The sequence below is a fragment of the Sylvia atricapilla genome, chromosome 19, assembly GCF_009819655.1.
Source record: "Sylvia atricapilla isolate bSylAtr1 chromosome 19, bSylAtr1.pri, whole genome shotgun sequence".
Classification (NCBI taxonomy): domain Eukaryota; kingdom Metazoa; phylum Chordata; class Aves; order Passeriformes; family Sylviidae; genus Sylvia; species Sylvia atricapilla.
This window is the reverse complement of record NC_089158.1, coordinates 184,469-209,809: the sequence shown is the minus strand read 5'-3', so window position 1 is coordinate 209,809 and position 25,341 is coordinate 184,469. Positions and strand designations below refer to the sequence as shown.

The following is a 25,341-nucleotide window of genomic DNA, read 5'->3' as shown; positions in this document are numbered from 1 at the left end:
TACTCAAAGGATGGACTCAGAACAGTGCCAGCATTTCAAGGAAACCATGACACTCTGTCCTGGTAAAAACATATTTAAAAAAATGTGTCTGTCTGCCTTCCCTCTTTATTTTTCCTGAAGACTGTCAGCACTGGTCAGATTTTACTTTATTTGCTTCCATATTGATGCTTCAACACAATTAACATCACAAACAAATTTCTGCCTAGAAAAGGGTATGTAAGGATAGAACACAAGATCCATCCCTGTTTTCCTGAGGCAGCAGCGTGTGTGTGTCTCTATCCATACATTCAAGCCTGCACAGCAGTACCTCAGCCATCCAATACTTGGAGCACAGATATTTCTTTTATCGAGGACATTTCAGCTGAGTTTCCAGTACTAGGCTGTGTTGGTAGGTTGGTTTCTTTTTTTGGAAGCTGTTGCAGGGAGCTGTTTGAGTGGCGCTCAGTGGCCATGACTCCCCCTCCCAGCAAGCCAACATTGCCCCAGCTAAATGGAACAGTCAAAATTAGCATCTTGTTTCCATCACTTCATCAGTCAATGGGCCATTGACCATACACTGTTTCTCAGGTCAATTAGCTGCACACAAACACCTCCTCAAGTGTGTTTTAAGACCCCAAGGAGAGAAAGAAGATGTGGAGGAGGCTGAAAGGAACCCTCCCTCTCCACGATTATTTGTTGTATGCTTTATGCTAGAACCAAATTGCCAAGAGCAGAGGCTGAGTCTATTTTTCTGCTCCAAGGCTGGTCACGCTTGGGGTGCTGTGTGGAGTAGGAGCAATTGAATGATTAATTATGGATCTTTTGCTGTCACAAACAAGGTCTAACTAATAGGGTGCAAAGAATACCATTTTCCTGGTATAACAGCTCATAAAACAAAACCTTGTGGTTATGATCAGCAAAATGCAATGTCAGGAGTGCCAGCACTCATAGTGGAAAAAGCAGAGAAGGAATAAGAGATTGAACAAACATTCCCAAGTCCAGCACATGGCCTTCACATCTGATCTGAACTCCCACAGGACAGGGTAAAGGCAAGGGTATGCTTCTGTTTCTTCAAGTAATGAGCAAGTTGGATGTTGAAATTTTTCCTTTGGTGCAGCTTAAAAACACCTCCCAGTAGCACTAGTCTGGCAGTGGGTTTGGTGTAACCTGGCTTTTATTAGCATCTTACATTAAGAAAAAAATTACAGCTGTTGGAGAAATGTTTGGAATTTTTTTTTTTAATTTGGTTTTCCTGCTAGCATTTTCCCAGCGAAAATACACTGGTGCTTGGCTGAAGGTGGGCAACATATCTTGGCTACTGGAAAACAGCAACACTTTGGAAATGGACATCCCTGCTCTCACTCCATGGAGGTGCTGCAAAAAGGGCTCTCAGGGCTTTGATCAGAGAACACCATGTAGAAACCTCCAAATGGGCAAAATATTTCACTGGGAGAAACAAAATGCTTTTCCCACTAAATGAAACCACTGTCTCAGCAGCATGAACTGGAGCCATAACCAGCAGCATGTGGTTTTGGATAGCATGGCTCACTCCTCAGTGCCTGCCTTGAGAATGCTGACAGACTTGAATTGGACTTGTAGGATTGGACAGGCTGATCTCAGAGCACCCCCAAAGTTTTTTTAGCTCCACGACACCTATAAATACATTAAACTGGCTTAGAAGCAGCAGGTGTGTTTCTCATCCCCTCCAAACAGAGCAAATGGTGCTTTTGCAGACTAGGAAGGGTGGCAGGATTTAGATGTTCCGTCTGCCTGTTCCTCTGGTGCCTATGAGATCTTTGTGTGCTTTGACATTTGGTTTGGGACTGTAGACCACAGCTGCCTTGGAGACAGATCGCAGCAGAGCAGCATCATTGCTCCAGAGGAGAAAACAGGAGCAGTGAGATAGGCAAAGCTTCTTTAGAGTCAGAGAGCAAAGACAGAGTTGGGAAATCGTCAGTGCTTCAAAATATCCTGTATGCAGGTCTCATTCCCTGCCCCCTTTATTCTTCACGTTTCCTACCAAAGTGCAGGACAATCCCTTTAGCTAGGAGAGAGTGGATTATAAATATCATCAGAGATGAGTAAATCCTTCACTGGAGTGCAATTTCCTTTCTAAATCACATGCCTTTGTGTGGAGTGCCCTGCAATCATCAGGAAGTGTTTAGATGAAAGAGCAAATGCAGTTGTTTTCATACCCTCTGCCCTGTCATTTTAGTGCTATTTGAAGAGGATTTTAGCAGGTAAATACTTTCACACTGCAGCTAGCTTTAATATACACAAGGTTTTCTGGTTTTCTCTCATTGTAATTTACCTGAGACAGAAATAACTAGGGTGTATTGTGAAGAAATACATGTTTGAAATTCTTCAGAGCCCAGAGTATGTAGTGAGGAGGATAATTAATAGCACATAACAGTAGCAGAGTGTCTACACATTCAACCTAAGTGCCATTAACTTACCACTACACAACTGGTGCAGAATTCAGTTCAGGATGTGCTTTGAGCATCTCAAGGGACTATCACTGCTTTGGGTGGCCACTGCAGGCTCAACACAGCCATCCTGCAGAAACCCAGCTGGAGCAGAATGGTTTAGAGCAGCCAAGCCAGGCACGTATTTCTTATCAGGGAAAAGTAAGATATTTCTAAGCTTGGTGCTCCAGTTTTCTAGAGACAAGACAGTTCCTGCTCCAGACTGGAAGAACTGGGCAGAGATCTCAGGAGAAAACCCCACAGAAATCTAAATGCCAGGGAATGGCTGGGGATGCTGAACCCAGGCATGTTTCTGCTGGCAGCTCTCACCTTCAGGCCAGACACCCAACCAGAGTGGAGCATCCTCCCTCCTCTCTGCTGAGCCTCTGTCAAGGAGCCGGGGAGAGGATGAGCAGGAGAGGGTTTCATGGGGCTGACTCCTGGAGAGGGGCAGAGAATCCTGTGTGCTGGTCCTACTCCAAGAGCTGCTGAGGCACTTCCAGGGAGGAGTCTCTGACTGAAATGCTCTCCCAGCACTTGGAGAAAGGACCCTCGAGGTGGTTCAAACAAGGGTCTTTCAGGTCAGCATTGTCAGAAGGTGCAGCTCTGTCCAGAACCATGGAATATCAGCAAAGCCAAGCAGGAGAGGACTGGTGAAAAGGGAATCAACATCACTCCAGGCCAGACTGTCTGAAATAACAAGGCAGGAGGAATGCAAAGGGGAGAGGGTAGTGGCCAGGAAGGCTGAGAGCATTGCACCCCCTGCCAGCAAAAGCTCAGGCTGCAGGTCTGGAATAGCCCGTGGGAAGAATAAAAAAGCTGTTAAGCAGAGGTGTGGACCTGGGAGCAGAAACAGCCCTGGGTTCGTGTGGTGAGTGAGCCAAAGGCCGAGTGCTGGCTCACCCCTGTGACTGGTGATGACTTCCAGAGCAGGGACACTCCCTGTGGGGTGCACACACAGACGAGGTAGGTGGGAGCCCTGGCCAGGACAGGGTGAGTAGAAGGGACTGAGCTACAAGTAATTGTAACTCACCCTTGAAAGCAATTTGTTATTTCTCTAGTATTTGTGTGAGGATTGTTCCACGTTGATTTTTTTTTCTCTCCCATTTGTTTCAAGTTAAATTTTCTGCCCTTTATTTATTTATTTATTTATTTATTTTAAATCTTGCCTCTAGCCCAGCTAAACAGTCATCTCTGTAACTGAGTTTAATCTCCTGATCTGCTTCTCTTGATGAAGTTTGTTTTAAACAGTTGAGGCAAGGTAATAAAGAAGAGGGGAAAAATCGGAAGTGTCCATCACATACAGAATTCACTCTGTTTGAAGGGAGCTCTAGATAAATCTAGGAGAAAGCAAACTCCCTTAAAAGACACACAGTTGTCAGTCTGCAGTCAAACAGGCTGCTCCAGTGTCTGCAATCCCCCCCAAAAATGAAATACTGACAAAGTGAAGCAGGATTATGAAAGACCTGTGGGAATGATTTGAAGCCTGAAACACTTGCCAGTAAGCAAGGTGGATTAAGAAACTCATTCTAATTAATTCAGTAGAGACAGCAGGTTGAGAGGCAGCTTGCTCACCATTTTTAGAAGCTTCATAATGAAGGACTCTGGATCTTGTAATAATTAGATTAGAAAAGCTGGAAGCTTGACAAGTTCAAAGTAGAAAAATTGAAGTTTTCTGTGACAGTAAATGGTTGTTCTGTTGTTTCCTGTGGCATTTCAAACTTTAAAGCAAAGTAAGAGCTCTGAAACACAAGTGTCTTGTGTTGCTGTCGTCCCCAGTGCGCCCAAAGCCAACATTTCATTCTGTGGGCCTGTGGTTTCCTGAGGATTAAGGGCAACCTTGCTCAAGGTGTTAATTAGATCTGAGTGTGGAGACCACTCCAAATGTGTCCATGGAACAACACTTTCTGGAGTGTGTACCACCCCAGACCACAGCAGGGCACATCAGCAGCCTTGAGTGGTGCAAGCACAAAATAGCTTGAGAAAAGTTTTCAAGATTGTGTAATGCTGTCTAAAATCCATTTCTCCTCAAAACTTTAGTCCCAGCTGCAAAGAGAAATAGAAACCAAACCCAGATTATTTTACTATATTTTTGTTTCTTAGTATTCTTCTCTTCCATGCTATTTTGACAGGGATACAAAGGCTACCCTGGACCACTAGGTCACCCTGGAGACCAGGTGAGTTTTCCCACTTCTCAGCAGGGGAGCTTTAAGGAGGGGTGGGTTTGCTGGCTGTGGTGCTGGTTTGGCTGTGGTGTGGACGGCCAGCTCAGCACACACCAGGATCTGAGCACACATACAGCCCCAGCACCAACCCACAGTGGGAGGAGTCTGCCTTGGAGTTTCTAAATTTAATTTCTAATTTTTACTGCTCAGCCGCATTAAGTTTACTCGGGGGAAGAAAAACCAGCTCGCCATCCTCCCCCTTTATTTGTCTTTTTACATTAATTTCACCTGGACTTTACTAACCACATTGTGTTGAATATATGTGATTCCCTTCCCAAAGCCCATTCCCCTCCTCCCCTTTTCTCCCTGATCTCTGTTTGGTTAAGCTTGATGTTTGTAATGCAGGAAAAAAAAAAAAAAAAAAAAAAAAAGGGCAATGAATAGCAGGCCCTGTTAGCAATGCTGTTAAATAATATTTTACATGAATCCATTTTGTTTTGAAGAGTTTTGGCAGTGCTTTCCCACCAGCAAAACTGTTCCATATGCCAGATACAGATGCAGCCTTACACCTTCTCTTAGTGTCCTTGTTCCAGATTCTCTGCTGCTTTCCCCCAAATGAAGGGAGAAGGAGAAACAGCAGCACTTGCTCAGTGCATGGATCCTGTTGACTTGGCTTCCATGTATTTTCTCCCCTCATTAATTAGCTTCATTATCTACCCTTAATATTGTTTTCCTCTCAATAAACATAAACGTGCATCAGATTAATCCGTTCCCACAATGATTCAGTTAAAAGCTCTTCCCAAGTGGGACATTCACCTGACTTTTTGTGACCTTTCTTTCTTTTCTCTCCAAAGGGTGAACGAGGACCAGCTGGAAGTCCAGGTGCCAAAGGTTATCCTGGCAGGCAGGTGCAGTAAATCTCATTGTGCTGTGCACAGAGTAGGGATTTGGGTGTGCAGGTAGCTAAAGACATGCCCCGCTAAGGACAATGCAGTCCTCTAGAAAATTTTGGTATATTTGATCTCTGAATATTTTCCTTCCTTCCTCCTCAAGATTTTTTACCAATAACACAGTCTTTCAACTCTGAAATGTTGTTAGACAGTATTTTTTGTGCCTATGATAGATAAAACCTGAATTTCTACAGCAAATTATGATGGATTTTTCTTCAGTATAACAACAGAAAAAAAGCCGAACAGCAGAGCAGAGAAAGACATGTGCAAGCTGATAACCCTTCTTTTCTAGGGTTATTTTGCATCTAATGTTGGACAAGTTAGAAACCTGGGAAGGAAAAAGGTGTATTTATTATTTGAAGAGGAGATTTAGATGAACTCTCACTAATAAAATGCACTAGCATAAACCTATGTATACACACACAATGTTATGCATGAACTATATATATAAAAATCATATTTGCAGCTGAAAAAAAGACGATGGAAGACAATCAAGTCATTGTTCTCATGCTGAAAAACTTACACAAGGATAACTTTAGGTATGGAGGGGTGTGCATTGAGTAATGGATCAAGGCTGGACACTTCGTTGTCCTACTGATGTAAGATGCTGAGTAGCGTAAAGGAAAGAGGAGAATTTGTAAGACCCTAAAAAATGGAATCTCTTGGAGGACAGAACATCCAGCCCTGTAACATTCTGTGGTGAGGTAATTTTGTTTAGGTTTTCTAAAATGGACATATTTAATTGGACTTTGCCACATTTCTCTGTAAGCCAGGAGAGCAGGCAGATGTAAAAGATCCCAAATGCTCTGTCCTGAGTCTTTCAGACTCATCATGAGTTTGCATGTGAATTTTTTGTGCAAGTGTGTAGGGTATTGGATGAAATGTAAACTAGACCTGCAGAACGAGTCTGTGTCTCTCTGTCTCAGACTGTCAATAATGTATGACCCATTTTGAATGAAAAATTAAACTGATACCTTGCTTAGCACACTGGAAAGTGCAGATGGCAGAAGTGGATGAGAGCTTTATGCACCTGATTAAATGCTCCATTCATACTCTGAAAGGCTCTTAGAGCTGAGCATGCCAAAGACTCTCCTAGGTGTGAATGTGTGTTAGATGACTAATAAGATGTCCAAGAGATTTTGGACATACAAGGTTAATGAGTTCAGCAATTCAGCCCATCAGATAAGCAGGATGAAATTTGTGCCTTGACATTCAAAGAACAAACCTGCCTTCTTAAAAATGTGGTTTGGGTCGGGAAAGTGACTTTTTTATTTTTTAAGGCAGCTTTTTTCAGCCTATCTGAATGCTGTGTGTATCCTGCATCAGAACTGTTTACTTTACTGAGATTTTACTACTTGTTACTCCTGTCAGCTGTGCTGGCTCTGCAGCGATGGGAGAGAGTGCTTGGCTCGGGTTTGGTTTGTGCATCACAGGCAGTATTATAACTTCACTCTGATGCCTGGAATCTTTGGCAGTGATGCAGGAGCCAGGAAAGAGCACAACCCAACTTTCACATCCCAGCCTGAGCCTAAATTTATTTTGCATTTTTTACACTTTTCTTCTTTGCAGCATTTTGAGTGAGCAGCATTAGGCATAGAATTAGAATGGGGAATGAATTGCCAATCCTTTCCATGGCTGATGCTGCAAAGGGTTAGAGATATCACAGTACCTGCATTGCTAAGTGACTTTCTAGACTGTAGAAATTTCTCACTGCATCAGTGTTCCCTAAGCAGGTATTGGAATACATTTGCTATGCATGTGTTTGCTTAGGCAGGAAGATGAATGGAGAGCTGCTGGGCACAGAGCATCACTGTGCCTTGCATCCCAAGTGTAACACAACCTCTGGGCACCCCACTGCATCAGCCCTTGTGGTCTTTATCATCAGAAATCTCTACTTCAGCCCCAGGGAAGGCTCACTGTGTGCAGCAGTCTCAGGTTCTGCCAAATCCCAGCTTCCCAACAATGACAGATCTGTTATTTGTATAATTTTGTCCTTTTTTTCCCTCCTTTGTTGATATTCCTTGGACGCCTAAAGCAAAACCTTAAAGCAAACCATGCAGCACTTAAAGCTGTAAGAGCCTTAAAGTTCTTAAAACAGAACTTTTTTTTTAAGTGCTCAAAGAGCACTTAAAACAGAATCATGCAGGGATGGTGCTTGTGGGGTTGGCACTGCTCAGTATTTTAAGTTAAAGCTTGTCCACATTTGTCTTTGTTTTGTCGCTTCTGTTCTAGGGTTTACCTGGCCCCATAGGGGAATCTGGCCCTAAAGGCACTCGGGTAAGCAACCTTTCATTTGCCTTTTCTCTGCTTCTTTTTATCAAAGGCTTCTCAAGAAACTTTAGGCTTGATTTTGCAATTCTGAAGCTGGTTGCTTTCATTTGTTGGGTTTGGGGGATTTGAACTGTGCACTGCTTGTTTGTTGAAGCACTGTTAAGTTTTTTAAATTAAACATGGAATGTACCTTGATCAAAGTTCCCCAATAATGCAGATGATAAAGTCAGCCCCTTCAGAGCTCACATTGCAGGAGAGGAAAGAATGGCTTTACAAATTCCTATCAAAGCCTGTAAGCCCCATGTCCCAAAGGCCTCTTTAGTTTCAATCAGTGTGGTTCAGTGGTCTTTGACCTCACTGAATATGGGCTCATTTGGGTACAGGCGTGGTTTGGGAATGATTTATATCATTATGCACAACAGCAAACCAGCTTTTTGAAGCCATGGGCAAATACAAACAATATCTCCCTCCCCTCTGGTTTTGCTCACCAAAAATAATTGCTGAGGTTTTATTCTGACTGCAAAGCATTCTTTATTTATTACTAATTAAAGCTCTTGTTAATCACATTTTGTTCTTTTCCTGCAATTATAAATTCACAACACTATTCTAAGTCAATAAATCCCCATTTCTTTAACATGTGATACTTTCCCTATGTGCAGTAAATTCAAGCAGCTGGCTTTCATCACTTGGAAAACTGCAAGGAATAAACAAATGCTGACCCTGTAGCTAGGAGTATTCCTGAGTTGGGAAGGGAGAGGGCATGTTCAGTTCCTGCAAAAGAGAGGAAAATCTGAAAGCACAGCCTGCTCACCCTACTTCTGCAAGGGCTTATGTTTTCCCTGGGGCATCTCTTTCACTGCTCTAACCAGGACCTTGTGTAATTATTGGGTGATGGATGTGCAGAATGTAAGATTTGGAAGTTTTTCTCCATTTTGCACCCCTGAGTGGTGAGGACTGAAATATTTATAAATACCCAAGGAAGCCCTTTCTCAGTTCAACCACTGTCAATCAGAATTGGTTGCTAAGGTAAAATATGTGCATTTTGTGGTTCAAGGGAGCCAGCTCTGAACTGTTCTTCATCTTTCACCTCTAAGTCTTCCTTCTCCAGGAAAAGTTTGGCTGGTTTCTTTGAGGATTCAGGAGGCAAAAGCAGACATAATGTAGCATTATTTCCCAGCTAGGTGCTGTCCCTAAAGGAAACACAACTCACAGGGAGCAATGGACTGGTGAAGAAGTTTGTTGGGGCTGGCAGATGGAGATTTAGCAGTGATAGAGAAAGAAAGATGAGAGAAAAGCAGTGTTAGCACTTGGCTCCTGTGACAGAGAGGTGCCACGGAGGAGGCTCCCTGCTGAAATTCACTTCCTCTGGATTCGGCATATTTGGCACCAGGAGGGCCTTTGCAGAGACTCAGCACACAAGGTAACTTTGTCCAGGCTGCTGAGCAAAGGGATTAAACACAAGGCTGCCATTGTGGCAAGGCAAGAGTAACACTGTGTTTTGTGCAGCATGTCATGCCTGGGCAGGACCCCAAGGCCACAGGGAAACCTGGAAATACAAGTTTCCGATGAGTGTGGAAGCAGTGGATTTTAGGTGAAAGGCGTTGGTGCAAAGGTGGTTTCCCTGTAGTGTGGATGTGCAAGTTGGGCCTCACATCAATCCCCCAAGCCTGGAATGGCTGGTTCAGCCTCTCCCAGGCCATGCAGGCCCTTCAGTGCTTGGGATGATGAAGGTTTGCACGAGGCCTTGGTAATGCAGGGACAGGCTTTTGGCAGAGCCAGGTCTGACTGCCGGGTAGGGGCAGCCCTGGTGCCAGGAAAAGGGAGGCTTTGCCCAGAAGGGACAGCAGTGTGTGACCACTGGGTGACAGAAGGCAAACAGAAAGGGCTTGGTAGGACAGTTGGAAATGAGTGTCAAAAGCAAAGAAAGAGATGAAGGGTGATGTAGGTCTGTGGATTACTTTTGCTATCACTTTTGCTAACCTTGATCCAAGCTCCATTTCCCTCAGGTGCACTTGGAGCCAGCCCAGGTAAGGTTTCTTCTGGCTGTCCTCTTCTGCCTGGAGTCCTCCTGATCCCTGATGTGAGGGTATGTGCCCTTGGACTACATCGTGGAAGCCAGCACCATGCAGTCCATGGGCATATACACTTGCCTCAAGGTTTATTTCATCACGGCTGCCACTGATCAACGCTGGAGCTTGCTCTGCTCTTCAGGAAACACATACTGACTGGATGCTAATGGAGAACCATATTTGACTGCTTGTTTCCTCTTTTCTTTAGGGCTATATTGGTCTCCCAGGATTATTTGGGCTACCAGGGGCGGATGGAGAACGAGTGAGTATTTTGTGAAGAAAACCTTGGTGTGTTGGTTGAATGCAATTCTTCAGAGCCTGATGTAACCTTCTCTATCCCTAGTTCCTCAGGAAGGAGGAAAACATGCCTAATGCTTAACTATCCCTTCCTTAGTCACTTCCTATTGTTGAATGAAGACCTGTGTCCCTGTATAATGCTGATATTCAGCTGGGGAGAACCCAGGCTTCAGGCAGGGCCATCAGACCTTGTTGTTGAGTTTTTCTATATTCTCCTTCACTTAAAAACCTGCCTTCCCTCTCCCCCTTGCCAGTTCATCTTAGTGAGGTGGGACAGGGTGAGGAGAACATACATGGAGATTCCCTGCTCCCACAGGAATCACCTCCCAGCCACACTGGCTCAGCATTTTGTGTGTCTGGCTGGAGATGTTTGGGAAAAGACTGGCTCTTGGAAGGGGCAGTACTGGGCTCTCTGAAAATGGCTTCATTTCCAGTTGCATTGAGTTGGGCAGTCAATCATGGGGCTGTGAGTGTGCAGCTGTGTCTCTGTCCTCCCTTCCTAACGTCCTTTGCATCATGCCTTCCCCCAGCCCAAGTTTTCAGAGCTTTACAGGTCATCCCTTGCTTTTCCGCTCGCACATCTCCCACCTGCCCACCCAAAAACCCCCTTCTCCCCACTACCAGAGTTCCTAAAAAGGTCACTGGAAGATGAACACTGTTTAATCCCAGCCTTTCCTCCTTCAAATCTGAGCTCCAGAAACCAGAGAGGCCCCAGGACCCTGTGGGAGTGTGCCTGCCTGGGAGGGGCCTGCCTCGCGCTACAGCAATGCTGATTTAATGCTTGTGTAACTAAATAAGAAACACAAACAGCAGTTGTGCAGCGAATGCCTCGGCGGTGGCCTTCATTCGGTTCCAGACCAGTAGCTTAATGACTGCTCCTGCTAAGCACAGCCCCAGCCTGGGGATGCTGCCTGCGCGTGTCCTCAGGAGGCCATAGTTAATGGGTGAAGGTTAATTGTCTTCTGCTCTCACAGCCGACTGCAAGTAGCTGACATTTTGATTCCCAAACAATGCCACAGTCATTAGCCTGTTTTGCATTCTCCTTTCTCTTCTCATTTTCCTTTGTATTGTTGGTTGGCTGTTTGATTTCTCAACCAGAACTTCTTTTTTTTTTTTTTTTTTTTTTCTCTCTCTCTCTCTCTCTCTGTGTTTTTTTCCTTGCAGGGGATCCCTGGAATACCTGGGAAGAGGGGCAAGATGGGTAGGCCGGTAAAGTTTTTCCTCGTCTATTATGCAAACCTTACTGAATGAAACTGGAAACAAGACATTTGGCTTTTGGCTGGGTGCCTTCATATCTTCCATGTCTGTCTTCTCAAGCAGGAAGAAAATCAAAGATAGAGATATTGCTATCTTCCTTTCTTCCGTACTCTGCTCCATTTACAGGCATTAATGCTCTTTTCCCATGCTCTCGTGGATCTTACACTCCTCAGATTTTCTTCTGCAACATCTTCCCTCTTGTTCTGCCTATGGAAAATTGCTTCCCTAGATGCACTTCTTAATTCCCAACCATGACTGCAGTGTTCCAGGTGTCTGTACTGGCTCTGTTCCATCTCCTACTTTACACTCCCATCAGTTCCATCACATTATCCTCTTCTTGCTGTGACTCTCTCCAACCCTTGTCCCATCCTGGTTTGTGTAATGCAAGTGTGGTTTTGTATGGAAACCTTTTTGTCCTTGGTGGTGTAACAGATCAGGGAAGATGTGTTTGAGGGGCAAGGAGACCAAGTAGATATGAGAGCTTGGCCAGGAGGAAGAGGTGTTTGCAAGCAGGGCTGAAGACAACTGTGAGAGCTGTGTAGAACAAGGGGGGCTGTGCTGACTGTAGCAAAAAAGGTACAGGCAAGTGGGAAAAATACTGAAATGAGCAAAGGAAACAAGGAAAAGACAGAAAGGAAAGACTTTACCCCATCAATCTTCTTCCAAGCAGTTCTGTATGCCTCCTATAGAAAGCTGGATAAAGCTTTTTGCTCCAGGAATCAGCAGAGAGCTCAGGCAGGTTGGAGCTCTGTTGTGTCTCATTGCCTTTGCACCTTGTCCTTCATGTTAGCCTGAGTTTCCTCTGACCTCTGGGCATCATTGCACTCACAGACTTCTTGCAAAATGTCCACTCACCCACACAGGGAAAAACCCAGAGCTTTCCTCATGTCCCTGTGGCCTGGAGCAGGTCATTCCCAGGAGTCCTAGCCTGATGTTCTCACTGCAAAAGCCATGCACGCACCTCAGCAGTGTAATGTCCATCCTGCCTGTCCTCCACGTGAGATGGGGAGCAGTCGAGCAGATTTTTTTGGAGGAGTACTGGAAATCTATACCAGGTCTTTTGCAAGCTGCTGGTTGCACCAGAAACCCTTGTGAGGAATAAGTGCAGAGCCCATGGTGTAACCATGACTCACTGGCCAGGGCAAAACAAACACAGCAACTGTCGTTAGGTGCAGGGGCTCTGCTCTCTCTGCACAGAGCATGCAGCAGCCTCAAAGCCTTCCAGCTGTTGGTTGGCCAGGATTTGTAATCTTCCAGGCAAGGGCTTCGGTCTGGCGGTCACTGTTAAAAGCCAGGGGCTCCCCTGAGATCAGCAGGGAATCTCTCAGCTGTGGAGGCATTTAGGCTGGGATCTAGAGAAGGGATTAAATGGCTATGCATGAGCACCTTTGTTTTGCTTGGTTCCCTCAGAGAATTTTAGTTCCATCCCTGTTTTATGATATCAGGTTTAATAGGAAATCTTGAATGGGCCAGTGCTGACGATTTGAACTTCTGAGCTTGAACAGAAAGATTAAGTGATATCCACAGTTATTCAGGAATTCTCTGGGAGAAATGGAAAGCAGGAACCAGCTGACCTGATTCTCTTCCCAACACTTAGCTCCTGGCCAGTGCTGCCTCCCAGCTGGATTGGGTTTTTCATGAGCCTCCTGGGATTTCTCTGGTCTCTCCCATCCCTGCACCCTTAGATTTGCTGGTGTGGCTGCTGTTCCTCTGCTATCCCTGTGTTGTCATTGCAGGGAGGAGCTTTTGGAAGCCCTTATTGTCTGCCTTCAGAGCTGGTGACGGGAGTTGGTATCACATATGTTTCTGTACCTAGCTTTGTTTGGGGTGAGAGCTGGCAGTGGATCAGTGCTCAGCAAGGAGGAGGGGGGGCTGGGGGAGGTTGCATGTGACACCGTGGGCCTCCGAGAATGATGTAAGAGGGAATGATTAAAATAGAGGAACTGGACATGAGTCAGATCTTGAAACCCTTCCAGGCAACATAAGTTTTGCAGAGCTGTGAGTGACATGGTGAATCTGTGGTGGAAACAGCTGACTCCACCTCCCGTTCAGCTCTCCCTGCCCAACACCAGTGATGCAGGAGGCCAGGGCATCCCAACACATGGGCCCTGCAGAAGGACAGGGCTGGGGGTGGTCTGGGGCAGAGTTATGATTGGAGTCCAGTGCACAAAGGAGGCTGAAATAACAGGAGTCTGTATGTCTCAGGATCTGCTTGTTTTAGAGGTGGGGCTGTGGGGCTGGAGCTGATGCAGCTGCTTCCCTAAACCTTCACTCTTGCCAGTGTAGTGGCTGAAAAGAATGTCTTTTTATGGTGTTTTTTGTAGATTTTTATGATGGTCAGTTGAGGAGCTGGGAAAAAAGAATTATAAGAACAAGACCCCATCAGGGGTGCTTGAGGGAAGAGTAAGAGAAGTGACTGATAACATGTCTTGCCATGCAGAGGCAATGTGTCAGGCCTGGTTCATCTTTAGGAAGGAGCTGTGCTGCCACTGTAGGAAATGACTCATGGGAAGAGTAGGAGACAGAACTAGCTCAAGGAACACCAAGGTATTTTTATGCTGTGGAAGATGGGTAGCCACAATCAGACTGTCTGCACTGCAGATTGTATTAAACTTCAGTAATATGTTGAAGAGTGGAATATTTTCAGAAGTTCTTAAGCTCTGATAGAGGAAAAGACTTAAAGACAAAACTTCAGGAAATATATCCAAAGAGCTCTGAGCTCTCTTTTGGTTCATCTTTGGTTTTGATGTGTGCTTCTATCTCTTTTTCACATACAGTGTCAGTGCTGCACCAGCTGTGCTATTTTATATTGATGATTTTTTGATTGCAATCTGTTTTGTTAGTAGTATTCTTTTAAAAGAGATAGAAAAGAAGGAGGAGAAATTTAATTCAAAGACATTATTAGTAATTTTGAGGTTCATCTGAGGTCTGTTCACAAGTCAGCTAAACATACCTGAGGTTTCCTTATGTTTTTCTAAGAACCTGGAGGTCCTTGGAGCCTCACTGTGTCAGGTACCATGCAAACACCTTATGAAAGAAAAGCCCTGGCCCAAAGGGCCCACAAAACAGCACAGGATCGGACCATCCCCAGGGCTGGAAGGGTTTGGTAACAGCAGCATGAGCAAGCCATTAACACCACAAGCAGATATTTCTGCTTCCTTGCCCATCTCTGTGCTCATCATTCTGGTTTCTCTCCATGACACGCAGTGTCCCACAAGCTGCTTGGCTCCTCCAGCTCTGTGCAAAGCAGAGATAACACACTGACTTTGGAGAGCTCTCCTTTCAGCTCAGCAGCTGAAGCTCAGTGTGGAAATGCCAAGGATGACAGCTCACATGTCAAGGAAGAGGTGCCATAAAATGGCACATGGATTTGAATTAATAGGGATCAGGGGGTGTGTGAGTCCAGTAGGGTCCCTCCCCTGTGTCCTCCACAGTATGAGAGCCAGCAGTGATCTGGCAGCCACTGCAACCAACCCCAGGGTTTGCTGGGAGCCCTAGTGCAGTGCCAGGCTGCTGGAGCTGGTGTGTACTTCCAAGGAGCTGACCAAAGGCAGGATCCCCCTCTCCAGCTCTCAGCTTGGAGCACAGTCACACCTTCTCACCAGGTGCTGTCTTCTTCCATGGTGACTTATCATGTATTCACTCCTGCCTCCTGTGAGCACCAAGTTGCAATATATTGTTATTTTCTTCATCTGATACGTGGTCAGAAAGTCATGTGATACCCCTGCCCTCCTCACCAGCATGAGAAGGCTCTTGCATCATATGAAAAGGCATCAACTGTCTCATGGGAGACTCTGGATAGCCAAAAGCAGGGGTGCCTCTGGGTCAGGAAGGTTTCATTTTGTAGCCTCCCCCAAGTTTTACTGGAGGGCTAAGACAGATCCATCCTGAATGTCAGAGCGTGGGACTTTGCCAGGGTAAACAGGCTCAGCTGTTGTCCATGCAAACAGTGGGGAGACATGCTCTGCCATGTGTCTGCAGAGGCTGGCATAACTGCAGATCACTGACAAAATAAATGTTGCTTCTCTCTGTAGGGACTAAGATGATAAACATCTCCTCTCTTGCTCCAGTCTTTTATCTGCTTTGGATGCAGCTGAGACCCTTCCTTTTATTTGCAGTGAGCCAAGAGTCTCATGAGCTGAGATTTGGAAAACTGGTAACAGCATTTCATAGTACTCTCAGGTGTGGCCAGCTAAAGCCAGTGGAGAAATGTGTGGGCTGAAGACCTGTGTGTAGAGGTAAATCCACAGGATGAGCTGCAGGAAGGAGCACAAATGGTCTGCAGTAGCTGATGGACAGGACTTGAGTAGCTCTGTCTTGTGCCAGTACCCCAGCATAGCACCAAAGTGTTTGGTGCCTTTTTCAGGAACTGATTAAATTAAAAACATGATATGCTTTTAATCATTCTGTTTTTCGTGAAAAGTCCAGTGGAGGTCCTGAAAGCTAGCCATGAACAAAGCTCCTCTATTAATGAGAGAGTTTTAGCCCATGGATCAGATGTTTCCTGTTAGCCATTTAAGTAAATTTTTTTTCTTCTTTGTTAACCTGAATTTTTTTAATAGATGTGGTTTGAGCAATCAGTGACTTTTTTTAATGCTGAAGTTGGACACTGAAGCTGGGCAGCTGGTCTGGTCTCTCCACCTCTCTTGGCCTGGTTCAGCACTCTGAAACACAGGCATGAGCCCAGAGCAAATGTCACCATCTTTTTTCGGCCTAGCTGTTTTCCACATGTCTGGAGTTTCCCAGCTCTCTCTGGTGAGGTGAGGTGCTTGCATGGTTACCTCTCACATGTTCCTCTGTCCATGACTACACCATTGAAATAACCTCGGGAGATGGACAATATCAGTATGTATTTCATTTTTTTAAGAATGGGCAAAACAAAGTACTGAAAATACAGGGAAAAGGGTTTGAAAGGTGCCAAGGGCTATAACTTCCATTGAAAGAAAAGGAACAATCCCAAAGATATATTTTTTCCAAGAATGCTCCTAAGCAACTTGTCCATCATCATTCAGAAATCTCATGAGGAACTGAACCAAGGTCTTCCAGGCATCTTTAATTCTTCAGGGAAAAAGCTTATTCACAAATCAGGCTCAAAAATTATTAGAAATTGTAAGAAAAAATAATGCAATTGTCACCTATGAGTCTGAAAGTGTTTTGACCTCTAAAGCTGCTTGACTTTCTTGAATAGGAGGCTGCTGGATTTGGAAATGTTTGCCATAGATAAGGGGGAGGCTTGGTGCTCTCTGGCATTAGGCCAACGTGTCTGTGCAATGGTAATTTGGTTAGAGCTCTGCAGATTGGGAAAAGATCCTGTACCAGTGGAAAAGGAATAGAGCAGGAGTGTGGAAGGGCTGACATTTCACTTGAGTGATGTTTGCCTGGAGGGGCTTCAGGAACTTTTCTTGCATTGCTCCTGCTGTACTCCCACAGCTAGAGTGATAGTTATGTTTAAAAATGCCCTGAAATCTTTGTCCCAGGAGGTGACACAGAGCTGTGGAGTCTTCTGGGGGAGAGTGCAAAGCTCCCTTTCAGGAGGCAGAGGAGCAAAGCTGCAGCAGTATCTCCACTCCATACCCAGCCAGGGGTGGCATCTCCCTCTTTGCGGGGATGAAAGTTGCCTGGACCCCAGGGAAAGCAGAGGTCCCTGTGTAGCTGTTGAGTTACAGCTTGTGGGAGGCACAGCAGGAGCACAGGGTCTGCCAGGCTCCCTTTGGGGTGACTCTTGCTGGGGCTGAGCTGCCCCCTGCCCACCTTGAGAAGAGCTCAATCTGCTCTCCACAAAAGGAATTCTCTCAGAGCTGCCAACATAAGCTACACTTGTTTGTTTTACTCTCCTTCTTTTTTTCCAGTGAAGGCTTTCTCTCACCCTCAGCCTCGCTTCTTCATCACTTTTTTTTCTTTTTTTCCTTTTTCCTTACTTAAATTGTTTGACTTGCAAGTTTCATCCCTGGGGAGGCTCCTGGGCAGTGATTCACCTGGCTGGAGCCAACTGGCAAATAGAGTCTTTTGCAGACAAGACAGGAGGGCTTGTTGGTTTGAGCAGTTTCACCTTCAGCCATCAAGAAAATAAAATCCTATTTTTGTAGAACGATTCTGTTGGCATGAAGACCTGCCAGGATTCTTCAGAGCAGCAGCTGCCAGACTGCCTCCCTTACTCCTTCAGGGAAAGTGCTTTAAACTGAATCAGATGTTGTGTACATACAACACACCCACGCACACATGAACACCTGAAAGGACTTTGGGGGAGCAAAGGACACCGTGTGTGTCACCGATCCCTGCTCCTGGGGGACAGCTGCTTCCCAGGACAAGGGACAAGGAGCAGTGGTGTCTGCTCCGAGCAGGAGCAGCGCTTTGGCTGACAACAGCCAGCAGAAAGGGCAGGCTGCTCTGTTTGCTTTCAGCAAAGGAAGAAGGAAGGGGAGGTGAAGGGGAATGTAATCCCCTGGTGCAGGAGGAGCTGGTTCCAGTGTCGGTCTAGGTCTGGTTGTTCTCAGCAGGAGTCGCCTGGTGTATGAAAGGATGCCCTTTGCAGGGAACGGGGATGAAAAGGAATTAAGGCACTATTGGAACATCTCAAAGATAGAGACTTTGTTACTGCTTCAGCTTCAGACTTCTTAGTGTAACTTGGGATAAATCAGTTTGTGTCTCAGTTCACAGAGTGCAGTGAGGACAAATTGTGCAACCCCTGTAAAGCTCTGCTGGGGACAGGGGAGAGCACAGGAGCACCCAGACCTTGTTAGTGCAAAGCATCTGCTGGTGTGCCCTCTCTCCAACTCCTCCCCAAGCATCATCTTGCTTCTTTCATTGAACTTCTTTAGACAAGGTGAAATCCATTCAGCTGGACATTTTCCCCCACCTCCTCTCTGTAAATTTCCCAGCTGTGAGATAGAGCCAAAAGTTTTGTCATACCTGACTGGAGCGCTGTGGAGGAGCACCCCGCCGGCTCTTGGCCAACACAACTTGTTAGTTGGGAATTTTCTTCCTAATTCTGCTGCCATTTGCCATTCCCTTCCCTGTCCTCATCCTTCTCTGTACATCCCATCCCTTCCACAGAGCAGGCAGGAGGCATGGCTCTGTATTTTTCACTGGGGTGTTTTCCTTTGCTGTCCCAATTCTTAAGCATAATTTCCAGGGACTAATCTTCCTGAAAAAAAACAAACACCCTGAAAATTATGGATTTCCTGTACCAAACCCCCTTCTGCACTCACAGGAGACACTGAATCTGCTGGATTCTTTAATCTCTTTCAAAAATCTCCTGCAATGGGCTGTCAGATGTGACCTGCCTGTCTGCCAGCACCATAAAATGAACTTCCTGCCCCATGTGTTCTCCCTCAGTCTGGGTTCCTCAGGCTGTTGGAGCAGTGCATGGGAGAGCAGAGGTGTCACTGCTTAGGGAATGAAACCAGTGGGATAATCAAGTCTGCTTGTAACTTCTGGGCTGCTTGTTTTAATTGAATAGTGCTAGCTCTGCTCCTGGGGAACATCTTCCTCCTTAAGCCTCAGGCAAGAGAGGCACCAAAAAAAATGGCTTTTACAGATGTGTGAGATCCAGTAAATTAGGACACTGTGGTCACTGGAACTGTTATTGTGGTTTAAACTGCTACTGCTTACCCCGTGGAAACGAAGTGCTTTCTTTTTCATTAGGGGCTTAAAAGATTGATTGTTTCCTGCTGTGCAAGAGCTGTGCTGGGATAGCTTTCACAACCTCGGGTTTGTCTTTGCAGACTGTATGGATGCTGAAATATCTTTCTCCATGCCATAGCCACCAGCCTTAGCCTCATATAATGTGCAAAACCTGTACTTGTGTGCTGAACTCGACTTCTGGGCTGGGGTGCCCAGGGTTAGTTTAATTGAAGCTTCTTTTTCCATTTGTCTCCTCCTCTGGGTTTCTTTACAGCTTGGGCCAAAAAGTGCCAGGGGACCACCCACTAACCCAGCAGTGAGCTGGGGCTGGGAATTGCTTGTGCCAGCAGTGTGTTAAGGGCAAAAAAAGGTGTTGGCAAGGATGGGCCTTTGGTGCTGAGTTTTGTCCTGGGCCTGTTCTGCTTTTCTTCTCAGCTTCCTCCCACTCTGACCCTTTTCCATCCCATCTTGAGGACTGGCAGAGCCCTGACCTCTGTGGGCAGTCACAGTGTGCTGTGAACAGGTTTTATTGCTGAATCTTGTGGTTGCTGGGTGGTATTAGCCAAGTCACCTCAGGTGCTCAGCTCCACCCTCCAAACACAGGAAGAAACCTGGTTTTCTAGATATTTGGAGATCTAGTTCTGGAAAACCTGTGTAAAAGTTAGACTTCTATGAGCTCTATCACCAAGTGACTCAGATTTCCTGTCTTTAAGCAGCAAGGTTAATGCTGGAAAGTGAGATATAAAAAAAGAGTGAAACACATGTGTGAAACATATGCATTAAAATAGTTCCTTATCTGGGTTCTTTTATTCTGGCACAGGAGCACATTGTTTATGTCACTGCAACAGCTTTAAACCAAATTCAGACAGTGATGTTTTAGTCTGGAGTAAGCATTCCCCTAGCTGATGTTATGCTGCTGTAGCAATATTTTTTCATTGTATCATTCAAAGTAGTAAAATCTCCCCATGCTGGCAAGAGCTCAGCTCCACAGCAGACACCTCAGCAGCTGCAGGGCCAGGCTGCTGCTCAGTGGCATCCATGGGTCACTCCATGCTCAGATCTGCCCTCTGAGGAAGGAAGGATGCAGCTGGGGGAATGCTGAAGGCTGTGACTGAAATCTGCAGCAGTGTAAGTACAGTATCAGTCTATGCATGCTCATATTTTCCTTGGCAAGCCACATGACTGTAAACAGCAAAATATTCTGGCAGTCTTCTTTTATTTTTTCATCTTGCCTGAGCAATGAGCTTTCCCTGCACATCTCTCTTCTGGTCTGATTGATTCAGCATGTAACAGAGTTATTTTCCCCCTTTTTTTCATTAAAGAACATTGTAGCCCCCCTGCCTTCTTATTATATTTGACATCTTTGTCTCTAGATGGCAGAAGGCTGTTTCCAGTGGTTACTTACCACAGCTTATTGGCATGTGCACAGGCCTCAGAAATGTGGTGCCTAGCTGGAGAAAGGCAGACAACTTTCCTATTCACAGTGATTCCCACAAAATAGAAGTGTTGAATCCAAGCAACTAATAGTTAGTGTCCATTCAGTCCTTTGTGCTGTAGGGATTTGGTACAGAAGAGCTGAAATGCTGGCTCTGAGGTCAAAGGCAGGATTTTTGTTGACTTAACCACATCTCCCATCTCTGACCTTAGATTTTACCAAGTAACTTTTTACTTTTTCTGTTCACCAGGAGTTGTAAGCCCTCAAAGGTCAAGGGAGGTCTTGGATGACAGAGTTTCCCAGTATAGTTTTTCTGTTCTGTCTGCTGTGATCATTTCAGTTTTCATTGTGTCTGATGGGTTTCCAGATAAGCGTTGTCTCCATCGGCTGTTGCATTTCACTTCCCTCAGATTTGCTTTTCCCAGATAACCAGTGTTTGTAGTACACAGAGAAGCAGGCAGGAGAAGAGAGCTTCCTCTCCCTGTCTGCTTCATCCCTGTCTTTTGAGCTCTCAGGTATCCCAGAACATGCCCATGTTCTTCTTTGTATTTCTGGTGAGCCAGAGAAGGGGATAAAGCACTTTTACTTTGACTCCCAGTTCAAATTCTCAGAGCATGGCAGGACAGGGAAGAGAAGGCTGCTTTGGGATTTGGTTGTAGTAGGGAATTGGGAGGTGCTTAGAAAAGCACAGGATCTGTCCAAGAGTGAGAGAGAATGTGTCACACCACCATGTTCTGGCTCTGGCTCAGTACCTCCACTCCCTTCTCTATAACTGTCTGAAGTCTTCCAAACTTGTATCGGATATAATGAGATGAAGTCGTCTTTTGTGATGACTTTTCATGTAGTAAACATGGCCTTTCACAGCTCTGGGGTGTGGACTGTAATGAGTTTGGAAGCATTTGCTCCTTTGGCAAGCTAAGAGGGAGAGAATTCACCAGGCATCACCGATCAGCTCCGTTAAGCATCTGCATGGGCTCCAAGAGGCTTTGTGCTGTCCTGAGAGGAGGGAGTGCTGTGCAAATGATCCTGCTAGTAGATAGCCGTAAATAATTCAGATTGACAATCCATCTTTCAATATAGTCACTGCAGTGAGGTTTGTGAATCTGGGGTTTGGGTCTTGTTGAGCTGTGCTGGTGTGGTGTGAGTGGTTTGATTGAGGAGAGGTAGGCTGATTGTCCCACGTGTCCCTGTGTTCTGCTGCTTTCCAGAGTGCTGCACGGGGTGCAAGGGGAGTGGTTCATAACTGACTGTCAACACCAGGGAGCCTCAATAACTAACATTCATATTTGCCTCCTCTTCTCAGGGTTTTCCTGGTAATTTTGGAGAACGGGGACCTCCAGGGATCGATGGGAACCCTGTAAGTTCTTAACATTTTCCTTTCTTTTTTCCTTTTGTAGTAAACAGCACATTGTACTGCATCGTACTAGTTACGATGAGCTGGGTGAAGCTTTTAAGCTTGGTGGCAGCTGCTGGCTGGTTTTGTCTCTCCTGAAAAACAAATGTACATCCCTGCCCTGCTGAAAATCCCTGTGTTTGATTGCTGTTACAGTCGGGTCATTTGCCATCAGTTCTCTGTCTCCATCTCTTGCCTTCCTTGCACCTCAGTCTTGACAGATGCTTTCTTATCCAGGTGTGACTAGGAGAAAATCAAGAGAAAAAGGGCAAGGATGTTGCTCTGGCAACAGGGTTGAACCATTTTGTCCATACCACAGGGCACAGGTTCCCTGCTCCAATGTCTGGGAGCACTGAGGGACAGACTCCACAGCCCAAGCCCCATCCCTCAGCCAGCCCTGAGACTTCATGCGGAGTAAGTCTCCAGTCTCCTGAGTTCTTCCTGCCCTTCAGTCTTCATCTGACCCTTAAGAATGGGATGTGTCTCCTGGGAATTGGGTCAGGATGGTCACAGAGGTCATTTAAGTAGCTGGGTGCTGATAAGGTTTAATTTGTTCTGCTCTTGTAGCACTAAACTGTGGGGATGTGCTATGTTTGCCACTACTCACAGAATATGTCCTCATGGTTTGAAAGAGTTCTCAGATGTATTAATTATCCTAAATTATTTTCTGAATTACTTTGTTGGTTCTCCCTGAATTAGCATGTGAGCAACACTGATTAATCTTTGAAATTCCTGCTGCCTTGGTTATTCACACATAATCACTGGGCTGCTCTGGGATTTGATGGGATGATTTGTGGGAAATAACCCACACCACATGTGCCTGCAAGTTCCCATTCATCATATATGCAGCATAAAAGTTATTTTCACAACCAACTCCCGCCACCAAGCCAAGCTCAGCTACAGCTACAGCCTTTGTGGGAATTCAGCACAAGAATCATAAATGCAGTGAACTGAAAGAATGATGTTCCCAAGGAATAGTTCTGCAGAACTTTTCCCATCCGTCAGTCAACTTAAGCCATGGGTCAGAGTGGAATCAGTAGTCCCAAAGTAGAAAACTTTCTGATTGTACTGCTATTTCCAGCCAGCCCACCAGGAAGAGCAGGAATCCTGGAGGACAGGAAGATTTTTTTCTCCCCAAATAACTTAGTTTTCTTTTGAATATGCAAGTTGTCTAATCCCCATTCAGAAGATGTTCTCAATGCCAGTCAGCTGAATGGCAGTTCCCAGAGCTTGGGAGATCAGCAAATGTCCCGTTAAATCATCCAGAAGGATTTCTCCTCTTTCATCTTATCAACGGGTCTTAAATATTAATGTGCCTTGGAGATCACAGAATGAAAACAGACTGTTTGGGCTGACTTAGAGGTTCACAGGGTCACAAGTGGAGTCACAGACACAGAAAAATGCCAGAAAGTCTGTTTGTGGAGCGCACAAATATGCTAGATTTGGTAGGTGGGGTGTGCAGCTGAGCTGTCACAGGCGGGAGGGTGGCCACAGCCCCGACTGCCACATCCTCTGTTTGATCCCCTGGTCACGTGGGGAAGGCTGAACCCGACAGCCTCTCTCCATCCCCTCCGGCACAGCACAGGCTCTTCCAGCCCCAGGGACCTTCTTCTCTCCTACTGGCTCACTGAGAACTGTTGAGCCGTCTCATTCCGGATCCCATGTTCCCCCAGAGTGGTTTTGGCACTCCAGTTCCTAATCACAGGAATTAGACGTGGGAAAGGGCTGTTGATTCATCTCCTCCTCTCTTGTCCCAGTGCCCAGTTCATGCACTGAAAAAGGAGAATAGAGCCTGATTTCCCTCACAGGTCAGGGACTGATAGCCAGGAAAGGCCACTTGTGAATCCTCCATTGCCTAGACCAGGGAATGGCTCAAATTAACAACTGGTCCTGTCCACATCTCTCAGGGGAATCCATCCCCTTCTCTTCCAAGAGGAAATCCTCTTCCCTTAGCTGTGAGGTCATGCATTTCCACATATACATGTTCTCTTGAGGAATATCAATATGACACAAGTCAGAAATCTGGGAAGTGCCTCTTGAAACTGGTGGGACCAAGAGCTGACCATCCACCCAGCCTGCAGCCCAGCCACTGTGGGAGCCTGCAGAACTTCCTGGAAAACCCAGGCCACCGTGCAGCTCCTGTGCTCAGCATTCCTAGGATACTCTGTCTTCTTCCTGAGCCAATAATGCCAGGCCTTGGCTAAGAGCTTGAAGCCGATCTTATAACACTTGCTCTGAGGACACAGAAATCCCACCCATGAAGAACAATTGCTCCACAGATGTCCCAAGTATGCAGGAAAGGAACTGGCTATAAAAAAAAGCAATTTTAGGCTGGTTGAGATTATGAAACGCTTTTTTGTGTGTGTGTGCTTGCCCAATAGTCCTTTACTCCACTTCTCATAAAATAAACACACATAACCCTTTACCCAAGGAGCCCTGAGCACATTCAGTCACGTTGCATCCTCTTCTCTTTCCTTCTTCCACTAGGCAAATTTTTCCATAAAAGGGGAGCTATATTGCACTGGAGGGGACTCCACCAGATGTGCACCATAAACTGAGCAGGGCTGTCAAAGAAAGTAGCCAGCATGATACAGAGCAGGGGCAGGACTGTCTGAGGGAACGGGAAGTTCAGCATTTCCAGTGCACTTGTTTTGAGAGGCCCTGTTGGAAATGGAGGTGTGTAAGAGCAGGTCCTTGCCCTGACAAGCAGCTCACTGTTAGTGTGGCCAGGGAGGCCACTGAGGGGGACACAGGACAGGCTGAGTACTCCATGGTTGCTGAGCTGCTCAGAGGCCTGCATAGGTCAGTTGTGAGGGTCTGGCAGAGCTTCTCTGCTGTGCTTGACTTGAAAATGCCATCAGGCACCTGCCAGTGCTTCTGCATGTCTTTGGAGAGCTCACACAGAGAAAGTTTGTGGTGAAGCTGAGAAGGCAAACCAGCTCCACAAGCCCCATCAGCAGTCTGACCCTTGGAATGATGAGCTCCAAGGTGCCAAATACATTCCCAGGACCCATCTGCCAGCACCAGAACCTGCCTTACCCTCTCCCCAAAATACTCAGTTTCATTTTCATGCAGGTCTTCCTTTCCCTCTGAGCTTTATTACTACTTAACCACTCCCAAAACCTCACCTTTCCCAGTGCCAAAGCAGCAGCTTCCCTTTCCTTCCCACCTCAGCCTTGCTCTTCCTGTGTCCCTTCCCTGCTCTGGTCCCTCTCCCTGCCAGTGGCTGGATCTCACCTGAGGCAGGCTCCCACCTCTCCCCTGCACAGTGAAATGTTCCTTTCATCCAGCCTGCTCCTGGCAGGGAAGTCAGCCCTGGGAATAACTGCCCAACAACAAGCAACCTGTGTCTTCCCAGGATGTGTTCACAAGGGCACTCTTGAAGATGGAAGTGCTGGATGGGTTTGGTGGGGAAAGGGGCTGGGATTGAAAGGGGG

At 46.0% G+C, this 25,341-nt stretch overlaps 1 protein-coding gene across 1 annotated transcript in view; it reads left to right on the top strand.

Annotated features, from left to right (window-relative positions):
* Positions 1-25,341, top strand: part of COL27A1 (collagen type XXVII alpha 1 chain) — a 191,188-nt gene that overhangs the window by 89,013 nt on the left and 76,834 nt on the right. The window contains exons 9-14 of the mRNA XM_066332459.1: positions 4,577-4,621; positions 5,464-5,517; positions 7,792-7,836; positions 10,108-10,161; positions 11,361-11,405; positions 21,815-21,868. Coding sequence (XP_066188556.1) covers positions 4,577-4,621; positions 5,464-5,517; positions 7,792-7,836; positions 10,108-10,161; positions 11,361-11,405; positions 21,815-21,868 — 297 coding nt within the window. The remainder of the gene's footprint in view (positions 1-4,576; positions 4,622-5,463; positions 5,518-7,791; positions 7,837-10,107; positions 10,162-11,360; positions 11,406-21,814; positions 21,869-25,341) is intronic.